Raw genomic sequence first — 22,799 nt, 5'->3', positions numbered from 1 at the left:
CATCTATCAACCCCGCCCTCACCCCTCTTAATTTCCTCAGTGTAATAAAACCCAAGTCCTAATCGTAGCACAGCAAAGCCACAAAGAGATGCCATGAGGGCTGGGTTGGGATCAGATTAAGTTAAGTTGCTGAAAGCTTTTAACACAGAGAAAGAGAGAAAGACACACACATTGGCAGTACTATGTAAAAGGAAAGGGAGATTGGTGATGAAATAAAGGAAAGATGGAGAGAAAGACATTAATTCCCCTTCCTAGGAAATCAGGTATGTCTGTTGATGTCCAAGGAAGGAAAAGCCATAGTTTTATTCAATGTTTGGGGTCACTGAGTCCTTTCCACCAGATCTTCATTCCTGTCAGGATGATATATGATATACCTCTGGTATTTCTCTTTGATCCCTCTGTTACTGATCCTGTGAAAGTCACCACCCCCTGAATAGGAAAAACATACCCACATCTAAATATTTCAACCACCATGTTTGTCTAAAGGTTCAATGCATCATATCAATCTTTCATGTGGTTTTGTTGGCCAGCCAGAATCTAGTAAGAGGTCATCATCGTCTTGGCTGTGCTCAGCACGGGCGCAAATATCCTGACCTCAATTGGGAACATTGTCAAAAGCAGCTCCTGAAGCCCTAAATGCAAAGGCTGCGTTCGGGTAATGCACTGCAAAAGTAATATGTATAGTAATAATTTAGTAATAATTTACTTAAGCAGTAACTGAGTAGAATGTGTTTCTAATAACTGTAATATATGCAATTATTATGTGCATTAATTTGTGACCATCCAAAATCAAATGTTTATTGTTATTGTTTACTCTTTTATAAGTATTCATCCACGAGGTGCCACTTCTGCCTGTGAACCAAAAGAGAAAATATCCCAAAAAAGAAGAATTGTGTTGCATAAATGGCTGAAGAGTCAGACTGTAACCTAATACTGTAATAAGCAACTTCTCACTTTTAACATTTTGGAAGTGATTTGCCCGACACTGTGCTGAAGGCAGTCCTGGGAGAGACTGGAAGGTCTGATCTCATTGCTCTGATTGAAGTTAATGTGAAAGTAAGGTCCCAGTCGTGTTCAGTAGTTACACGATAGCACAGCACCAATGATGAACTATCCTAAAATATCCACTGGACATTTTACAGCAGTTGTGGTTGATGTATATTATTTTATGAACACTGGAAACTCCGACTCCGGCGTCTGACGGGGTTGATTGTCCAGACTTTTAGAAAAGGATGCCTGTGTTTGAGTCAGATTTGATTATCAGGAAATGATACTGCTATAAGCCACTCTGTAAACAGTGTATGCAGGACACTGAAAGGGATACTGGAGGGTTGGCAAGCCTAAAGCAGGAATTATACTTTCCGTGTCTGAGAGTATGTGAGTCCAGCTGGGCCCCTTTAGGTCAAATTTTGCCATCAGAGAGTGTACGCACATAGGCTCTGTGCGGACACATCCAATTTGTTGTGACTGCGCAGACACTACAAGAGAACCAACTGCGCACGTGCTGGAAAACCAAAAGAGATGCTGGATTTGAAGAGGGCTGTGTGAAGACGTCTGTTGCTACTAGCATTTCTACAATTTGGCTCTTTTTCTTCTTGCAAGGATGTACAATATATCTGTTTGAAAGTATAAAACCAGGCCAGGATTCCCAAGACAAAATGCAGTGTTTTAGCACAGAGACTGTGGGTCAAATTTACATCTTCCCATCTTCTGTTCATGATTCGAAGATGGGTAAGCAAGGCAGACCCCAAATGGTAAGGATTTTCAGCGCAGAGCGTGTATTTGATATTCACAGTTGATGCTACTGTATGTCTCGAGCATCATTTCTCCGCAACCTCCAGTGTGCAGCAATCCTCTGTATGCATGTCGTTGTGTCTAAGGGGTTGTTCTTCCAAGTCTGAGGCCATGCTTCTCACTTGGAGAGAAGACTTGCTTGTGCTGTTAAGGTGGGAGGGTCACCAGCTGTTTCGGGTGGAAGAGTTCAAGTAACATCTGAGAGCAGCTGGTTGCATCAGCAAGTATGCTATTCTGGACCATGGTGAGGGAGTTGAGCCTGAAGGTGAGGCTTGTGATTAGCCAGTCAGTTCTCGTTACAGTCCACACCTGTGATCATTGGCCTACCTACTGTCTTAGAACAATTACGGAGTCGTGCAATTTTGGAAGACCTCTGAACTACTTCTCAAATGTGAGGACACTGAGGTATGGTGGTTTGGGTATTTGGTGTGAATACTTGTCATGTGTATTGATTGCATGGAGACATCCAGGGCAAGACCCTCAGGAAAACATCTTGGGATCTTAGAGTCATTTGCCTAGAAAAAATTGCACACTTCTGCCATGTTTGTGCCATCAAGACCCTGAACAGCACCAGTGGCTAGCAAATGGATGAAGGGACGGATGCATGTCTTATTTTAAAGGTCTTAAAGGATTAAAAAGGGGTATAAAAGGGATTTTGAAGCTGTTAGTTTTCAATTAAAGCTACAGTTTCCTTCAGATCACTTTTTATTCACGTAATGACAGGATGTTGACTGTTGGTATGAGGACTGTCATGTGCGCCAATTCCCCCCTTCTTCCACTATCTGCAACAACAACAACAAAATACGAGGACAAGCCTCACCTCACATGAATCAAGTTGTCCCTGACACTGTTGTGAAGAGCCACCATCGCTTCATCCTGCGTCAGACAATTGTTATCGGTCTGAAGACATACAAGTAAGCCAGAACGATTTTCTTTTCCCGTATACCAGAATGAAGTTTGGTGCTGCCAGACCTTTCTCCAGCACTGACGTAGTGCTGTGGAGACTTGTGAGATGTGGCATTATGTGCTTTAAATGACCTCCTGTCTCATATAGGATATTGTTCTGCTGCTTCGTCAAACAGGTCAGTGTTATAGGTGATCAGAAAAGGATCCAAATGCAAGACACTAAAACAGGCAAGATGTAAGATGTAACAAATCCAAATCCATAATATCTATAACATCAGAGTAATGCAAAATAGTATAAACTTAAGTTGAAGCCTAGGTAGGAATACAGGTAGGATTGCAAAAATCACAAGGAGCAAACACAGTGACACCAGGAACGAAACTGACAGGGAAAGGGAAAAGACACACAACAAGACACATGTGGATAAATTCTACAAATAAAACAGGAAACATCTAAACTGAAAACCAAAACCACGACAGTTAAATCTATAACTTACCTTTACAGTTGTGATTACAGTTCAGGGTTGTTAAATCATAATTTGGATAAGATAACGTGGTGTATGTCATGCTGTTTTTTGTACAATTGACAGTTTAGCTGCAGACAATCAAGATGTACTGGTACCTTTTTTCACATTTGTGTGCACGTTATATTTTGGATTTTCAATTCCATACAATTTTCACAAAAGTGATTTGTTTGAAAATGTATAACAATAGGCTTTGACTCCAGTGTACAAGTTTAAGCAAGTCTGTATATTTCCAAATGTGATGTAGAAAATCACCCTGAAACAATACACTGACTTTCTAAATGTACTGATTGTTTCTGCTGCCTTACACCGTAGTTCAAGGAGAAATACTAACTATATTGTTACAACCCATTTTAGCAGTTTGAGTCACTTGAACTTGTCCAATTGACAAGAACCACTGAATAAATAAATGTAGACAAACACATTTTAAGCCTTAAATATATTCCCTTCATTTGACCAGCACCTTTTCAGCCGGGGAAAAGCCAAATGTCCCAGAGAAAATGACACTCTCATTTCATTATCAGCCCAGGCTAAGTGCAACCATCTCTTGCCAGACCACTGGGTTTACCTGAAATTGCTACATAATTCACACACACACACACACACACACACACACACACACACACACACACACACACACACACACACAAACGCAAGAAAGAAAGTGGCAGCTGTGGTGTTTCACTCCAACAGGCCACAGCGGCTACATTATGTGATTATGCTCTTTTATAGCGTATGCACTGTCTGCCTCATTCCAACAAAAGATTTGCTCGCTCCATCTGTGAGTGTGAGGAATGAGAATAAGTGCTCTCTTATTCTGTCAGCCCTCATGCGTGTCTTTGTCCATGTTGTGGTGAGCTCTGTTAGCTCACCGCAGCAAACAGGTGTCAGCACCTCTAGATAAACATCTGAGAAACTCTCTCTTTGCTCCGGTTGCCGTTCTGACAGGTCCATCAGCATCCCACCCATTTGCGCTTTCTCTGTCTCTGTCTGCTTATCTGTCTGTCGATATTGGGGATGACAGTAAACAGAACGAAGTGCAGTGAAACAGAAACATTACGTATGCTTGAATGTAGGTCAGTGTTTTTCACTTGGTGTTTTGGTACATTTTGTCTTATTTTCGGCGTCTCGAACTCACGGCGCTCTATTGCACCGGCAGAAGTGCCTCAGCTTTGTTAAGATGAGTGCAAGACGTCGGTGTTGTTATTCTTCCGCGGGGGTTATCGTCAAACGATTGTTCTGCTCACTCTGTCATCTGTGACGCAGGTTTTGTGCTTTCCTTTATTTTCTGAAGCAGCGTCACGTTGAAAATGGATCAAGGTTTCATGGCGGTGTAGCGTTTGTCAAAGTCTCGCCTGCATGTAGAATCACAGAAGCGAGAAGGGAGGCAGGGGGGGAGAAAAAGTTATTTTTATTCTCCTCCCTCCCATTGCCACCCTCCGCTCCTGTGCGCCCCATGCACAAACATTTTGGGAAAGCTGCTCCCTCTGTGTGTGTGTGTATGCACAATTTTGCGTGTGTGTGTGGTGTTTGTATGAAAGATTGATGTTGGCCTAAGTACCTGCCAAGCTGCATCAGGCCAGGCACACACTGAGGGAGGGAGAGAGGGGGAGAGAAAGAGGGAGGGAGGGTGGAGTGAGAAGGAGCAGATGCCACAGATAGAGATGCCTATCAATAATGCAACCTCCACTGAGCTCACTATGGAGGGAGGGCAAGATGGGAAAGAACGAAAGAAACTGAGGGGGGGAGAGGCTAACTCGAAAACAGTTTGATTCTAAGACATAGATGTGGGTTCAGAGGAGCCGGAACAGAGGAAAGGGGAAGGGAACAAAGAGACAGATGGAATTGCGCGGAGGAATAGAATGTGACGCGACAACGACAAGCAAGATAGAGCGAGGGCAGAGATCTAGATATGCGAGAGAAAGTTTTTTAAAAAGTTTGAGAGAAAAAGAGGAAGAAATAAGGGAGGAATAAGGATGGAAACAGATAGGTGGAGGTGAGAAAAAAGAAGAAATGAACAGTGAAAGAATGAACTTCTTCCATCAAGTGAAAGTCTAATGTAACACATGCAGAGTTGTTGCGGCGAGAGAAAAGAAATCCTCCCATTTCATTTCAAATGCAAAGTTTTCTTCTTATAACGTCATAATGAGAACGATTTATCCTTATAATGGAACAGTTTGACATGATGATGGTGGGGAGACTCTATCCAGTTTTGTAAGGAGAACAGAAGGAATAATGCAACATTATGACACCTTCCTTGAAAATCAAAAAGGTAAGACTAGCTCTAAAGTGATTAAAGATTAGTTAATTTAAACGTTCATCTTGAGACACTTTCTGCAGTAGCAGCAGTCACACAGCTTTTCTCTTCATAACTGATGGATATTCATTTTTTGGAAATACACTAGACACTCTTTTGAAGAGAAAAATATGAAGATGGATAACACTCTGGCAGGCTCATGCTGACAACAAGACTCCAATAAGTCACTGCACTCTGCCAAGAAATAAACTGGCTCTTAACTACCTGTAAAACCACAAAATGTCTGATGGATTTTTGTATGGATAAACAAACAAGATATAACATATTAATAAGTGCGATTTAGAGGTGCTGATAGGCATATTTTGTTGTGGCAGATTCCCCGTTTCCCGTCTGTGTGCTAAGCTAAACTCACCATATGTAGATCCATACTTGCATGTACAGGAAAGAGACAAAACAAAGAAGGGGGGGAGGGGTTAACCTGTCAGGGATTAAGGTTAATTCTCTTTTTACTTGACAAGGCAGTTTGAAGTGGATTTTTCAAGCCAAGTAGAAAACCCAAGGAGTACGCTATTCCAGTGTATGGCTGTCCAAGATCAGTGATACCGTGTAGTTCTAATCTACTAATCTACTCTGGAGAAATATTAGACTGATTTGTTGTTATTGCTTCCTTGTCATAATGACGAAACACTCACTGAAGATATTTTAACCTGCCACAAAAAAAATTATAAATAATGAAACTGATGAAGGCTGAATCCCATTTAGCTGATTCATCCGCCTAACTGCCCTCTGACGGCTTATTGGGAAACTTCAACAAAACCGCCTCATCATCAGTGCTGAAAGTAACAGCTGTGCTTTTCCTGCTATTTTGAAATGGCTGCTGTGAAAAGGACCCATGAGATACTCTGATGTGACTTGATTTACTCTCTGTGTAGTTAACTTCAGCAGCGCCATCTATTATCTATCTGTTATCAGTCTTTGGCACATGCAGGCGAGGGCTGGGAAATTTATTGATATCGTATTGTTACCGTGATGTGAGACCAAATATACAAATCATCTCAGAGCCCTTCGTATGACTCAGTACCCATGAAGCAGCTCTCAGTTTCAAAAAGGTTGGTGACCCCTGTACTAAAGTGATATCATTTTTGGTCTTACCGGGACTGTTTTAATACTTGTTTTTACCCAATTAGTCATTCATTGTGGATGATTATGAGATTGTTATTGCAATTATTGATTCTCAGCATATTTGGTCAAAAACACGTTGACCGTATTTGACTTTGTTTCCTAGTCCTAGCTTTTATGAAGTGCTTTTGAGGAGATTTCATGATGTCAGTTATATATTATGTATCAGGATATAGCCTCAAAATGTGTGATATTAGTTTAAGGCCATATCTGTCTCAAGTCAATTAACCAGTCTTCGACTTAACTGATGAAACCACAGACAACACAATCACTGTAAAAAAAAAAAACCAACAAAACAAAACATCTCGCCAAAAATCCTTTATGTGTGTCATATGCCTCGCCTTCATCACAGGCTTTATGTGCCCGCCATAGTGATCTCATTGTTAAGTGAAGAGTGGGTGCTAAGAGACAAGCAGGGATGACATAATGTCCCCACTGTTGATACCAAGCCACACAAGTTAAACAAGGCCGTGTGTGTGTGTGTGTGCGTGCATTTGAGAGGGAGAGTGCATGGTCCGTTCGTTGTAAACAAATATTTCCCCCAGAGAGTTCCTATTTTGTCGATGGGGGAGGGGAGTTATTTAGTTTTGAGATTGTGTGTGTGTGTCGTTTTTCATCTGATCATTGTTCACATGTGAATAAGTAAGTATGTCTGCAGGTCAGTGTGTGGTGTTTGGAGGACATTAGCTCTAAGTGCTGCTCCTGTGTATGTTCCTCATGAGGAACTTAGCATGTCCCTGTTTGTCACCACTGCTCCCCTTCTCTGTCCCATCAATGCTACTGTCTTGAATTGAACCTTTTTTTTTTTTTTAAGTATTTTTTTGGCCTTTTATGGCTTTATTGATAGTATAGCTGAAGATATGACAGGAAATAGGGTGAGAGAGAGGGGGAGTGACACGCAGCAAAGGGACCCGGGTCGGGAGTCGAACCCAGGTCCGCTGCAGAGCCTCGGCACATGGGACACGCGCTCTACCAACTGAGCTAAACGGCGCCCCGAATTGAGCCTTGAATTAGATGAAAAATACATGTGTGTGTGTGTGCTTCAAACTCCAACCACCGTCTGTCACCGTATTCATTTTCGGTCTGTAACAGCTACTTTTGATGCAAATTGGACCAAATGAGCTGCAGCGCATCACTTCAGTCTGGATGTTTTCTGATCGGGCTCGAAGGTGTCATCACAACAAATTTCTCGCGCACTGACTCGTGCTGATTAGGAAATTTGACAAGGGGGTAGGCGTTGCACTGCACTGTTGGTAGCGATGATAGAGAAGAGGATCATGAGGAAAGGATGGCGAGGTTGCCAGATCAGTGGAGATCATGATCCAGATTGAAGGGGCTTGGTCCATTTCAAACTCCCGACCTGTCAGCGAAGGTGGTGAGAATGTGAATGATGCTCTCAGTCAAGACCTTCTAACTTTATATAAGGTCAAAAAATGGGAATGAGGCCTCGTCAAACTGACATGCACTCCATAACATTACAGACTTTAATTTAATGCTAGAGTGGCTTGCAATGACCACCATAAATAAATAATATGCGTGCCTGGTAATGCATCACAAAGAGGCGCTGGAGAAAAAAGTCAAGAGCCAAGATGACAGGTGAAATATACGCTTCTCGCTTTTTAAAAAATATTTTACCACGACAGGAGCTTCATCAGGTGTAGTTGAGGAAAAGGAGGAGCATCTGCGGGCTCTACACGTCAGTGGGTTGTTCTGTTCCCTGTCGTCCCGTGTTATACACGTACAGACTGCTTTCTGGCAGCATCCTGCACTCTCCGCGACCTGTCTCCTTCAACATCCTCCCTTTCTTCTGTAATCGCCCCGCTGCTATCCTCTCTTGACTTCCCCTCCCTCTCTCTCTGTCTCCGTCCACCTCGCCACATGTTTCTGTTTATCCTCGCCCCTCGTTAGCATCCCTCTGCTCTGCGCCTCCTCTCCAGCTCTCCGTTGTGTGTCTTTCTTTTGCTGTTGTTGCTGCTGCGTTTAAGCCGCTCACCCTCAGCCGTTGTATCTGGTGTAATTGAAACCGAGCACGGCTGTAAAATAAGCTTAAACTGATAATCACCAACATTACACGCGGCCACTTAAAGGGGGGAGCAGTTGGATGAAAGGACAGCTGCGAGATGGTGCAAGTGCCATAAAAAGACAGAAATACAAGTAGAGCCAAGTTTATTTTTCTTTGTATCTCCCATTCTCCCAGTCTCTCATCTTTTTTTTTTTTTTTTTTTTTACCATCAGCTTTGTTCCAGACTCTCTTTTTTTTCTCCCTTTCATGTGCCTACAACAATGCGTGAAGGGTTTCATTCCAAAATACCATTTCCATTTGGAGGGAAAATGTATTCCAAGACTCTTTATTACCACTCAGTCGCTGGTCCTGCTGGCACAGTCTTTTTCTCTCATGTTGTTTCAGTGATGGACAACCTGCAGTGGACTTTTTTCTTCCTGTGACATCGACAGCACTTCATATTTGTGCTGCCTAAGCGCATGTTGTCTGTCCTTTGAGATGCTTCTCGTGCTAAACATGCACACGCCAGTCACGTACGGCAGCAAAAGTGGCCATATTTGCATGTTACACTCCGACTCGTAACCCAGCACACGTAAACAGAGCTGACTGCTCTCTTTCTTCTCCTATGTTGCTATGTCGCTCCCTTTCTCTGTTCCCTGGGCTCCGCGGCTCCTGAGGGACTCCCACATGTTGTTGTCTCCTCCAGCTCCTAACTCTCTGTCTCCTTCTGTTCCCTTTCCTCACTCCTCCCCGTTTCTTAGTTTTTCCACTTGCAACAGCAGTATGTTGCTCTTTTCTCCCTCTCCATCTTCGCCTGTCTTGCATGTTACAGTTGCTGACAGGCAGTTTCTTTCAACAGAAATCTTCTCTAGCCACATTATTCATGTGTCTCTCTTTGTGTCTCAGTCTGTCTCTTCAGGGTTGCTTTTGAAAGAACTGTGGAAAACATTAAGCCTTTTAACTAAAGAGTGGATAGTTGGAGATTGTACGGAGATAACACACCCATTAACACACTGAAACATGATATCATGTTCCCATTATTGGGTTATGCTTCCCTAAACTCAATCCAGTATTCCCTTTTAGTGTATGTACGTGAGCATCTACTTGCATTCAGAGGCATCCATGTTTGTGTGTTTCTCATTTCACTTGCAAATAAAGGAAACAGGCGGCTGCAGTAACTGATTGATAACGTAACTGCTGAGTCCTCCTGGTGCCGCTGACACGGTGTGTTTCCCGGAGCGTAACAGTTAACCTGTGATGGACGGTTGCTGCTACTCATTTTTATCAAGATATGAGTGCCTTAAACAGAGCAGCCTCCTCATATTGAGTTTTTTTTTTCTGGTCTATTCTCAGTTGCTTTAACTCGGCTTTAATTCATTGCACCCTCCACTGCTTTGATTTAGAAATGTATGTGGATCAATAAGGACTTTAGAGTCTTCCTTGAATTCACCTGCTCAGCCATATTTCTGACATATTGGAGGTATTAATATTATAAAAAAGCACTACAAAAATTACCTAGCAGTGTTCTCCAGATGGGTTCATTTTTTATTCCTAGAAATAATTCTCCCCAGCTTCCTTCAGGTCTTTCTAAAGTGCCGATTCTGACTCATACTTAACTCCTAGAGTGATCCTTAATTAGAATTCAAGCCGACTAACAGAACTGACCTTGGATCAGCCCGCACCTTGGATAATGGTGGCCGTCAGCGGCTCTCCTTAATTAGCTGGCAGATCTGAGATCAGTTTTGTAAACGTTGCCGATTTTGAAAGAGCACACTGCACAGAGAAGCAACATGAACACTGTGGTGCATCGGGACGGACAAAGAGAGGGGCGGGCAGTTCATGCAGAGGTTGATTAAATCAAGTGATCTGTGATGAGACTTGATATCTCATCAGATGTACACTCACCGTAGCTCCTGTGGTAATGACTTACGTAGTAACTGTTGCTGTATTTCACAGCAGCTCTTGGAGGATTCTCAGTCATTTCTGATCCATAACGACATGTCAGTCTTTCTGTGCGACACTGTATAACCTTTGGCAGAGGGCGCCAACAACTATTGACTCATCTAGTTATCTACTCAACATGCCTGGACTGACACCTGTAAAGACATATGAAGCACAACAAGACCTGCAGTACACCAACACTGGAAATGTATCACATATAAGATTATGTCCTATGATATGGAATTATTGCCTACAGGCCAGTAGTGCTTTCTAATTTTAAAGAAATATTTTTTCAACCTTACTGATTTAATTGCTTCTGCTAAGAGACAGAAGAGACCATTGATGCCACAGTCCCCCTTTATTTATTTTTTTTCATCAAGATCCATGCATTATTCCCTGAGATATAAAAAACAAATATATACGTCTGTACTTATCTCACAATGTTAAAGACAGTGAGAAAAAACAACCCTGGATCCGTTCCTTTATCTGGATCTTTTCTGGGACCTAAACTCCATCCAAGTTTCGTGGGAATCTAGTCAGTACTTTCTGTGTATGTAATCCTGCTGACAAACCAACCAACACACAAACGTATTGGGTCGAAAACTTAACCTCCTTGGTGGAGGTAATAAATCTGAGCTTCCTGGTAGGTGGATTTTATATTGGACAGAGCCAGGCTAGCTGTTTCTGCTTCCAGTCATTATGCTCAGCTAGGCTAATGGCCTAATGTCTGTTGCTGCTACCACTCAAGGAAGGAATCAAAAAAGAGGTTTTTCCAAAATGTCAAACTAATGAAGCTCGAGCCAAGGTTCAGAGATGAAGACTACTCTTTCTCATGCTCAGTCCTTACTTTATTTGTCGTACCATCGTTTCATTCGCGCCTCTCACTCATGCTCACTCATAATTGCCTGTCATTATCCGGGGCTGTCAACTGATATCAGCTGCTCACATCAGCCGGGCACATCTCTCCAATCACACAGCGACACACCTTCACTGTTAGCCTATCACCTTGCTGCTGTCTTTTTAAATAGGACTGGCTACTGCCTTTAGTTTGTTCATGTTGCTGTTTTGCACGCGCCCTCCACCACCTCCCAATCACCGCCCAGTCTTCGCAGATTCACCAGCTTCATCAGCTTCATCATTTCATCAGCCTATCTTGTCTCAGAAGTGACATCAACCACCAGTGTCTGGACTCCATGGGGGCATTCTTGTTGCCGCTGCTCTGGGCAGATACCCTTCAAGCACAAAATCTCCCTGTGCAAATGGCTTTCTGACAAGACTTGTTATCACTTTTCATCTGCTGTGATAAACATTTTCTTTACTTCATTCACTAGTCTCTCCCAATTGAGCTTTACTCCAAAAACATAACTTTAAAAGGATATTTTGTGATTGATTTGCAGCCTAAGGGACTAAACAACATCCACTGTATATATATATATGTATATATATATATATATATATATATATATGTATATATATATATATATATATATATATATATATATATGTATATATATATATATTTTTTTTTATTTTTTTATTTTTTTTTTTCATCATTATTATTATTATTTTTTTTCAAACTTATCCTGGCTTGGCCCTATAACCCCTTTTCATTTATTTGTTTGGTTTAAAGATGCACCAAAAAACAGAGACATCAATAAGTCGATATCCTGGGCATCTAAAATTATCCTTAGCTGTCTGCCAAATGTCTTTTGATATGTGTGAGACAGTTTTAAAAAAAAAATCCTCCTTCATTAATACCTTTTTAATTTTAGCATATCAGAGCTCTGGTGCGATTGATTTGACAGATTAACACTAATGTAATATGGCTGACAAATGAGGTCTTGTTGACATGCTTCTAAATACAGCGCAGTGGAGCTGAGAGCTGAAGTGAAGCCTCGAGCATTAATTATGCTTTTTGTTCATCAATGTTGTTGTCACACTTGCACAGCTACGCATGTTCAGAAGATGAAAAAAAAAGGTGTATGTGCTTTGCTCGATGGCACAGCAGGTTGAGAACTGTGCTCCCTGTTTACATAACCTGCTCACATTTTCCTTTCAGGACCCAAACTGGAAACTGTCTGTGAACCGTAATGTTCCATGTCTTAATGTTTTGAAGAATAGCAGACAGGAGGCTGCTTTAACAGCTCTGGTGTGTGGAGGCCCTGTTTAAAAGAACTGTCTGTGTTTAGATAAACCCAATCCATCCAGCCCAGAAAATAAAAGAGATACAGGAGTGCAGTGCTCAACCATGTAAGGGTGGTGACAGATCAATTAGCACCTGTCACTGTCTCTCTTTCCATCTCTCAGTCGTCATTTCCACACTAGCTTCTCTATTATATTTTTCTGTTTCTCCCTGCCTCTCTGTCTGTGCTCGAAGAGCACTACAATGATACGCAATTAACCCCAATTTCCTCTCCTGCTACTTCATTTCTCTCTGTCTGCTCTTCTTCCCCTTTTGCCCATGCTGCTCCCTTACACTCTATACGACTGCTTGTTTAATAATCATTTCCTTCTTCTTTTTCCTTTTTGTTTTCCATTCTTTCTCCTCTTCCTCCACCCAGACTGATTTAGAGTCTCTGGACCCTCGTGGGCGGACTCCTCTCCACCTGGCTGTCACGCTGGGCCACCTGGACTGTGCCAGGGTCCTGCTGCAGCAAGGAGCTGACGTTAGCAAGGAGAACCGCAACGGATGGACCGGTGCGTTACTGTGTGTTTGTGCATGTGTGTGTCTGCGGAGGAAACCGAGTCTAGTTGTCTGGTAGCCCGTGCAATCTGCAGTATACATAATGCATTATCAGACGGTGAGGTGGGGGTTGGGTTGTTTAAAACATTTTTTTAAAAATGCTACATGCAGCATTTTATACAATAATATGTCAAAGTAATTATGACTTTGCAGCGTAATTAAAGGAAACAGAGAGACCACGGTGGAGACAATTGGCAGTCTGTCTCTCACCGGTGGTTTAAACGTTAACACCCACATTTCCCATGAACACTTTTGCCTCCTTTGGACGGTAAAAATATTATGTATTTATACTCCGAATGGTGTCATTATAGATAAACATGGAAGCTTAGCTCTAATTAGTAGTAAAACTGTGCCACCATCCCTTAATGTGCCAAACAGAAATGCAAGAGGTTTCACACATTCTGCTTACTGTTGTTTTTTAATACATAGTAAACATCACTATGTCTTAAAATACATGTGGGATTCATTTATTGGCAACACTAATTATTTTCTATGAATTATAGTTTTTATAATTATGAAAATATAGTTACCAAGGAATAAATCATAAACTAACTTCTAATTGATAGATAAATGGTAACAAGTGGCCGGTAACTACAGGCATCTGGGTTATGCGCACCTTTATTATACAGTGTTGCCATTTATTGAAGGTGTGATTTGTAAGAAATGGTCAGAATTTTAGCTGTAGCTGCAAACCGCTAACTGCTGCTCGCTATACTCTTTGCTGTAGCTATCAGATGCTCAGTTAGTGGAGGTGCTAAGTGGCCCTAATAATCAACTGGAGGTTTAATTTTTTTTTTAACATTTCTGGTAAAAAGAAAAAAATTATGTGTAAGAATATTTCCTTTGTTCTGATATCTTTTTTTTGTACTTGTTAGACTAAGTAGCAAACTATTAGGAGATAGGTCATGCTGGGGCTAGCATGCTAACTTAGGCAGACATATCTGCAACACGCACATATATAGATTAAGAGGTCTGTGACATAACCCTACTGTTTCTTCACACTCTGTTGATGATTTTAATCACCTTTTAAAGTTTGAAACTTAAATTCTGGCCATATCTTACATATTGCCCTTTTAAACTGCTACTTTGAGCTCCTTTGATATCAAGCTGCCAAGGGGTTTTAGTCTTATCATGAAGACGGTGCTAAAAATAATCTTCTTGTCCCATTCTGCAATGTGCTTTATCCTATTATTAAAAAAATGTCCAGAAAATGCTTTGACCCCATTAAATACCCAGTCACAAATGGTCTGAAAATGTTACATTTCTGGTTGTGGCCCCCTTGGTCACAATTAGAGGACTATAATAATATTTCATGTACGATATATCATGCGCTGTATTTGGCCCACCACAACATGTCCCACTGGCTCTATTTTACACTGGTTCTGATGCGTTTAGCACAGTTTTGTCCTCTTGATTATACTCTTGATGGTTTTTTTTTCACCACCTCTTTCGCAGAAAAACTGTGGCTTCTGTCAGACGTCTCTTGGCTGCTGCCACTGTGCAAATGCTCTGTGGAGATCGGCCTGGCAATTGGAGACTAATGGAGCATGAAATTAATTCATTCTTTAACCTTGAAATTATACAATACCCCTTTTCGGGGTCCTGTATCCCACCCCCATCCTCAGGTTTTGGTTTTTGCTGTGACTCCCTCTTAACTTGTGTAACCCTGCGTGTTATTGGATGCTTTATTTATCTTGATGATGAGGGATTAAGATCAAAGTTGAACCTTTGTTATTTTCAGGAATATTACCAAGACTGTGTGGTTGCAGAGCGTCATGAAGTAATCCTGTTCTGTTTCTCCTAATCTGATTACTGCCAGGAGGCGCAGTAGATTACACACATTATTTGTATCCTGCCACATTTTGATTGTTTCGACTGTGTGTGTACGTCTGTGTGTATAAACCTGCACTCACAGGTGTGCTGATAAAGGAAAGGAAAGGAAATTGTTATGTAATTGTTCAAGCGTAGAACAGCCTGTAAGATTAACAGCAAAGTGGCGGCCTGATGAATGACGGCCGAGCCGCAGTAATTGGTCGTACCAGCTTTTCCTTTGGCCTACTTCAGTTTCGGCAATTCTTGCTGCCCCCCTTAAATTGCTCATGTGCATAAATTTTAGATGAGGCCTGAGTGATTGGCTCTGTTTTACTCTCCATCTCTTTCTCTCTCTCTTTCTCCTGCAGTTCTTCAGGAGGCGGTGAGCACCAGAGATCCAGAGCTGGTGCGTCTCGTGCTTCGTTACCGTGACTACCAGAGGACTGCCAAGAGACTGGCGGGCATCCCCGTCCTTCTGGAGCGACTGCGCCAAGTGGGATTTCGCACAAGAACTCACACACAAACAGTTTGATGTACACATGGAAAAAAGATAGTCCCATGATCACACACACACACACTACATAGACACAAACAAGTGTATATCAAGGGCGTTCTGATCAGAGATGCATCCATCTGAAATGTGGATTTAAATTTTTTACATGTACATCATTTTTTTATAGGTTCAAACATTTTAGATTTGGTTTAAAGGTATTAATAACTTTGTTTAATATCCAACAAGGGAACTACCCTCAAAGGATACAACTCCGTGTTACGAAGCCCTCTGTGTCTGGGTAATCTGAGTCATCACTCTCCCCCGAAAGGAGCACTGAGAGCAGCACGATTTGATAGCGCTGTGTTGGTGTTGTTCCTATAACATCATAATTAATGCTGCTCCAGGACCATCATTTACCTTGTGAGACAGCTGTGCTCTTGTGGCCAAACACACAAGTGTTGAGCCAATCAGCATCCTCAGAGAAACAACAGGCAGCTAGAGACGCCAGCTACATGTGTGGTTAAGGTGGCTGGTAGGTGTGATGTCCAGCGAGACAAGCAACTGATTGTTTGAAAATGGCTATAACATCAGTTATATCAGAACTGGAGAGTTTGTTTCACTGAAAGAAGAGCAGAGAGTGGGAAAGATGTTTTCGCTCCTCTCTGGAATGGCTTGGGGAAGCGTTTGATTTACCAACTGGCTTTGGTGACGGTCGCCCCCTCCTACTGTGGATCTGATTGGTTGAAGTTAGCCCATGATAGACGGTGATAGACAGATGGTCCATCCAACCACCTGCCAAGTGCTTTTTGAAAGTTCCTGCCCTTTTCCAACCAGTTTCCAACAGTGATTTTTACAGATGGTTCTGTGGAACAAACCATCTTGTTAGATCGTCATTGTAACTGACCAATAACCTTTTGTCATGGCTTTGCAACTCAGGAAAAAAGTAGCAGAACGACGTGGTTAACTTTGTCAAAAAAGGTCTACTCAACCCATGATCCATCCCTAAATATAACCAAGCAGTTTTGTTTCCTAAACTTAACCAAAAATACTGCGTGCATATAAAAATAATGACTTCCACAAAGAACACAAACCCGTCCTATCGACTTGCTCTCTACGCAGACTCGCTTTCATCAGCTCCAATGACAGTTTTGGAGCTGCATTTATTATAATGTTGTGGGAACACCAACACTTTGATGTCAGATAAACCAGAATGCCATGCTTCAAGGCGCAGTAGCAGTGATGGACAAGCCGAGGCTGGAGAGCCTGAAGGTCGATGGTTTTAATCCTGACAGAAAAAGTGTTGATCGTGTTGAAGCTGCTGCGGCAGTCGAGCTGCAGAGAACAGTGGCAGAGATGCGGGGAGCTGCCTTCACACAGTCTGTCTTCCTATGTATCTGCTCCAGCTGGCTCCCTGATATAATCACACACACACACACACGCACACACGCACAGACACACACACACACACAGAAGCAAGCCCACATGGTAGACACAACACCCTCGCAGTTTGAAAACGACAATGAGTACTCACACACATGCACACGCAAACCTTGCACGCATCACCCTGTTGTTTGTCTGCCGCTGCTCCCATCCACATCATCCTCCTCTTCATCCATCAGTTCTATTATTAACCCTCACACACACATAACCACTTCTCTGTGCCTGTACCCCATCTCTGGAACAGACAATGAAGCAGCACCACTGTTGTTCAATCTTCCCTTTTTCTTTTCCTCCACTTTGCTGTTCTCCTCTCCTCTCTTTGTCGATCCATCTTTAACTTCATCACTCTCTCTCTCTCGTTATCTGTCTCTCTCTGTCTCTCTCTATCTCTCTCTCCATCCCCGTCATTAATGCCCCTTGCTTTCTCATATATCTTCCTTTACCCTGCTGTCTTTCTCCTCTCTCTGCCTCTTTCTGTACAGGCCCAGGACTTCTATGTGGAGATGAAATGGGAGTTCACCAGCTGGGGTGAGTCCAGTCATTGCATCACTCCAGTCGGTAAAGCAGTCCAGCACCGACCAGTCAGAACTAATCATGTTATCGTCTCCCTCTGGGGCTGAAGAAGGCTGTTTGTTCCTGTTCTACTGGACCCTGATGCTCATACACTTCCCATCCTGCAGTCTGGCTTTGTTTTTAGACTTAATCAGCTTGTGCTTTTTAATCTGAAGTGCTTTAGAAAACCACAAGTGGAAGTGTTTTCAGTGTTAGTCTCTGAAAATATGAGGAAAATGAAAATAATGAACTGAAAACTGAGAAGTGCTGCACTGCATTCTGCACACGTCCTATAGAAATGGCACATTTTCATTTAAAGTGTGTCTGTGTTTGTCCTCAGTGCCCCTGGTGTCTCGTATCTGCCCCAGCGACACCTACAGAGTTTGGAAGAGCGGCCAGTGCCTCCGTGTTGACACCACCCTGACTGGCTTTGAACAGATGACCTGGCAGAGAGGAAACCGGAGCTTCATTTTCAGGGGAACAGGTCAGAGTTTAAATTCAAATGTCAAGCACTTTTACTAGAGCATTTTAGTGTATTTAATACAGTAGAACAGAGACAATAACACTGGACTGAAATTATTTGCAAATGCAAATAATGTATTTTTAAGGAATTGTAAGTCATTTTGGGAATATACTTTCATTTTCTTGCCAACGTGTAGACAGAAAGGCATCAGGAAGTCACTGAGCCCGCCCCATAGATAAAAATCTTTTATGCAGTCTAAACAAATGAGATACATGTTAGTAAGAGAGCTCTTATGAATGCTCACGTCACGTTGATTTCATTGCCTTTGGCCAGAGCTAGGCTAGCTGTGTCCCCCTGATTCCAGTCTTTGTGCTGTGCTAAGCTAAGTGGCTCTTGGCAGAAGCTTAGCCCGCTGGCAGTAGGATTAATATTCTCATAACTCTTGCCAAGAAGGTGAAAATGCCTTTTTATTCAAAAAAATCCTTTGTAATATGTATGAGACCAAAATGTATTGGCTTGAAGATGTACCATAGTAAGCATTTGCTTTAAGTTCTGTGAAATAACCTTGCTTTTACTGAACAATAACCTTTGTCAGTGGTTCTTAAATGGCGTGCCGTAACTATACAACATGTAACGCATGTTTTCGAGTTTTTAATTTAGTATGTCATTACTTTGTATGCTTGAATTTCCCGGTACAGATTTAAATTCGGCATTATTAGATAAAAATAAACATGTACAGAGTGAGTAGATAACATGACATGGGCGGCTGTGGCTCAGGGGTAGAGCAAGCATCTTGTTATCGGAAGGTCACTGGTTCGATTCCCTTGGTCTGCATGTCGAAGTGTCCTTGGGCAAGATACTGAACCCCAACCTGCTCCTGATGCACTGGTCAGCACCTTGCATTGCAGCCACCGCCATCCATGTATGTATGAATTATTGTAAGATTCTTTGAACAAACGTGTCTGCTAAATGTTATAGAGGCCAATTTACACATATATGAATACAGGTGTGCCTTGAGATTTTGGGTTACCCTTTGGTATGCACAAAACGTTTGAAAACCCCTGACTGATGTGACATATTTTGACTGATATAGCTATTGAAGAAATATTGAGCAAAGAAATTATGATCACTTATTATTATCCTAGTGGTTAATTGGAGCAAACAACTTTGTGCGAAATGCATTAAGACATCACCAGGTTGGACAAAGCTGAATTTTAACGTTCTCACAGGTTTAATTTAAATGTGAGACAGAGCAAATATTCACAGAGACTGGTGCAGGTGTGACCGCACCTTCCCAGGATGATCCTCCCTCTCCTCCTGCCTCTTTGTAGCTCACTCTGTCAATTCTCAACAGGCTCCTCTTTGTATCATTTCACCCAGTTCTTCTTTTATTTTTATCTTTCTTCCTCTCACGCCTTTAAATTATTCCTCTTCTTCTGACCTTTCTCTGCATAATGTTCTCCCTCTCTGTGCTACTTTCCTCTCGACCTACCTGCCTGGCTCTCTCCCCTTCTCTGTCCATCTGCAGCATCTGCGGTTTCAAGACATCAATCATCATCTTTCTTGACTTTTGTCTTTTTGTGTTCTGCAGCCTCACTGGCACTTTGGTGTCGTAGCACTTTCCTAGCCTCAGTTTCTGATCTCCCTCTCTCGTGCTCACTGTCATTGGCCTTGTTTTTTCTCTCCCTCTTGCCTCTCAGACTCCAGCGCAGAGGTGATGGAGGTCGACCATGACAGGCAGCTGGTGTTCTGCGAGACCTTGTGCGTCTCATCTCTCACAGCGCTCTCACCTGGCCGGGTGAACGGCGGCGCCTGCAGCAGCAACGCTGCAGGTTTGGGCCTTCTGGGCGCGGTGCAGCCCAGCGACGAGCAGGTAGCAGCCAGGCTGTCGGCTCCAGTGGTTACCACTCAGCTGGACACCCGAAACATCGCCTTCGAGAGGTCAGACACAATACTGATATGTGCAGAATGTTAATCTAGGAATGTCAAGTTGTTGTCTAATACAAACAATCAGAAAGTCGTACCATTTTGGGCACAAAAGGAACCAGTGGTGTGCTGAAATCCTCCAGTGATGCGTGCACCTGACATACAATTGTGTTAATGTACTCTGTATTTACTCAATTTTTTTAATATAGATTTTCCTCATTTTTGTCAATAGCTAAGCAAAACAGACTCGATTTCTGGTGCAGCTGTAACAGAAAATCCAACAGTAAAGTCAAAATGTCAAGGGTAAACATCAGGATTTCGTATAACATTCCTAAAGACCCGCGAGCAAGGGCTTCTTTTTAGTCTCAGAATTTTGCAGCTATGTTTAGCAATCGCACAGAAAGAAGTAATCTTCCATAGAACAAGCGCGATAATCATTTTCTGCACCAACAGTAGCCTGGGTACAGGACGATGCAGTTCAGCCACAGGACATGTTCTGAGTGGGGAAAATCACTCTTTTGTTGTTACTGTTGAATTTCTGTCACTCTTTCAATGTCGCTGTCTCCTACACTACAACCCACAGCTGAGCGGAACGAGTTCAGGCATGTTCTCTGGTGGCTGTCAAAATGCATTTCACACAGTGTAGGAAAACACTAACAGAAGCAGCAGCAGCGGGGGAGGACAACAAAACTCATGTAGCACTGTATGGTACAGTACTGTAATTGCATTGTGCCACTTATATTAATGATGTATCTACAACCGAGCCTAAAGGTAAATAATCCTGTGATGAAAGGGTATTGAACGATTCAGTTAATCCTAAAATCATGTTCTTGTCATTACCTGTATAAAATATAAGGAGCTGCCGAGTCAGAAAGGTGAAGCAAAGTGACATAAACTGCATTCTTTCCTTTTTCCGACTTCACGGGTTTCAAAAAGAAAGCTTACGAGAAAATAACACTACGTTACACTTTATTTATTATCTCACTAAACAGTTTTCTAATGAGTTAATGGTTTCAGATGCTAGTTTAAAGGCTTCTTCAGTACAGCATGATGTTCATCTTGTAAATTATAGCCCCATTTAGAGTAAAATAGACAATAAAGCACAGTTTGCTTTCGAGTGTTGCCATATTGTGATCGACAAGTTGCTACCATGGGGACAATCAATCAGCACAGAAATGTACCAATCCTACTATCTCATCCAAATATGCTTACTTCTGGCACAAAAAACCCAACTATGATGGTTACAAATATGTCCATCTCGAGGCTTAAAACTGTAGTACACAAACCAATTCACAGTGTTCACACAGCTTCACAGCACATTTTCCTCACATCATTTTACAGGTCAACAGCATATTTAATCACCCATTATCTTATGTTAGATAACAGCTAACCATAGCATTCAACCACTTCCTGGCTAGCATTTCTGTTCGATAGTGTTACATTATACGATTAAGAAATTAAAAATTAGCTCTTAAAACATCAACATCCATCATGGCCACGTGTCTTTAATCCTGGAATTGAAACACACTGGATGTTATCAAATAACAATGTTAGCTAGGAAGACGTTCAATGCTTAATTAGCAAATGGGTTATCAAATATAGTTCTACCTCGTCCCCGTGTGAATATGATCAATGGATGACCTCATGGAAAGGTTACAATGGTTCTGGTTTAAAGTGAGATTATGTAGTTATTGAACAAAAAAAAAAGATCTCTCTCTGTAAGTTGAGTTTCTTAAGTAAGTCCAAGATTTTGCAGACTTTTTTGGGATTGCTGTGGCCTAAAATGACTTTTACGGCAGCTTTTGAAAAGAATTGGGATAACTATTGTGAGATGCTCTCCATCCCCGATGTCATCCAGCTTGATATTTTAAATGCAGCTTGCAACCCACGTTAACACAATTTATTTGAGAGGTTTTATTCTAAAACTATTTTCTTAATCCCACATAGCCTACGGTTTTTCTCTCAAACAGGCAAGCATCTCTCTCTCTGTGATCAGTTTTCTGTCTGTATAGCTCTTCCTATACACACTGATTTAGTATTCATTATGTTTATTGTGTCTTGGGAGTGTCACCACATGGCCAGGACTGCTGATAAAAATGACCCTTCTTAGCTGACTCTTGCTCATTTACAGTTTTTCTCCTGTCTGCTGAGAACAGCACAGTCCCTGACAAATAGACAGATCGAACCCAAGCGAAATCATTATCTTATTATTCTTGTGGCCGCATTAGCCACAATTCCTGCATTTGCACCCAAACGGCTGAAATGCCAAAGGACGTGTCAGAAGTAAGCATGAGGTGGATGTAGTGAGGCACAAATCAGCTTCAGGCTGTGTGGATCAGGCTCAGGCCTCTTCAAAAAAGCCCAACAGTCGAATACACATGGAGATGGAGGGGCGGACAGCAGAACGAAAAGACTTGTGAGAGGCATGGAAGACATAAGCAGACTGGAGGAAGATTGAGAAGAACACTGGACGAGCATGTGGCCTGTGTGCAGTCAGTTTAAGAGCTATTTATTCTGCAGTATTATGAATGGCACAGTTGCCCATAAAGTGACATAGACTTACAGATGGAAAGCTGTGGAAAAGGGGGGAGAAGGAGGGAGGGACATGGCACAGAGGACAAGAGGACTCATTTCATTCTAGTCAGGTGGTGAGATAAGACTGATGTGACAGAGAGAAAGAGAGAGGGATGACAGAACAAGGGAAGTTTTAGACAGAGAGGGATGGAGGGGAGACAATGGAAAGAAAGGGGATGGAGGGAGAGATTTAGAG

General features: G+C 42.1%; 1 protein-coding gene across 1 annotated transcript in view; it reads left to right on the top strand.

Moving 5' to 3' along the window:
* Positions 1 to 22,799, top strand: part of ankrd13b (ankyrin repeat domain 13B) — a 49,164-nt gene that overhangs the window by 7,148 nt on the left and 19,217 nt on the right. The window contains exons 2-6 of the mRNA XM_030392156.1: positions 13,162 to 13,297; positions 15,524 to 15,648; positions 17,571 to 17,616; positions 17,981 to 18,124; positions 19,804 to 20,044. Of these exons, the coding sequence (XP_030248016.1) occupies positions 13,162 to 13,297; positions 15,524 to 15,648; positions 17,571 to 17,616; positions 17,981 to 18,124; positions 19,804 to 20,044 (692 nt within the window). The remainder of the gene's footprint in view (positions 1 to 13,161; positions 13,298 to 15,523; positions 15,649 to 17,570; positions 17,617 to 17,980; positions 18,125 to 19,803; positions 20,045 to 22,799) is intronic.

The sequence above is a fragment of the Sparus aurata genome, chromosome 2, assembly GCF_900880675.1.
Source record: "Sparus aurata chromosome 2, fSpaAur1.1, whole genome shotgun sequence".
NCBI classification, from domain to species: Eukaryota; Metazoa; Chordata; class Actinopteri; order Spariformes; family Sparidae; genus Sparus; species Sparus aurata.
The sequence above is the reverse complement of the archived record's forward strand: the minus strand, read 5'-3'. Positions and strand labels throughout refer to the sequence as shown.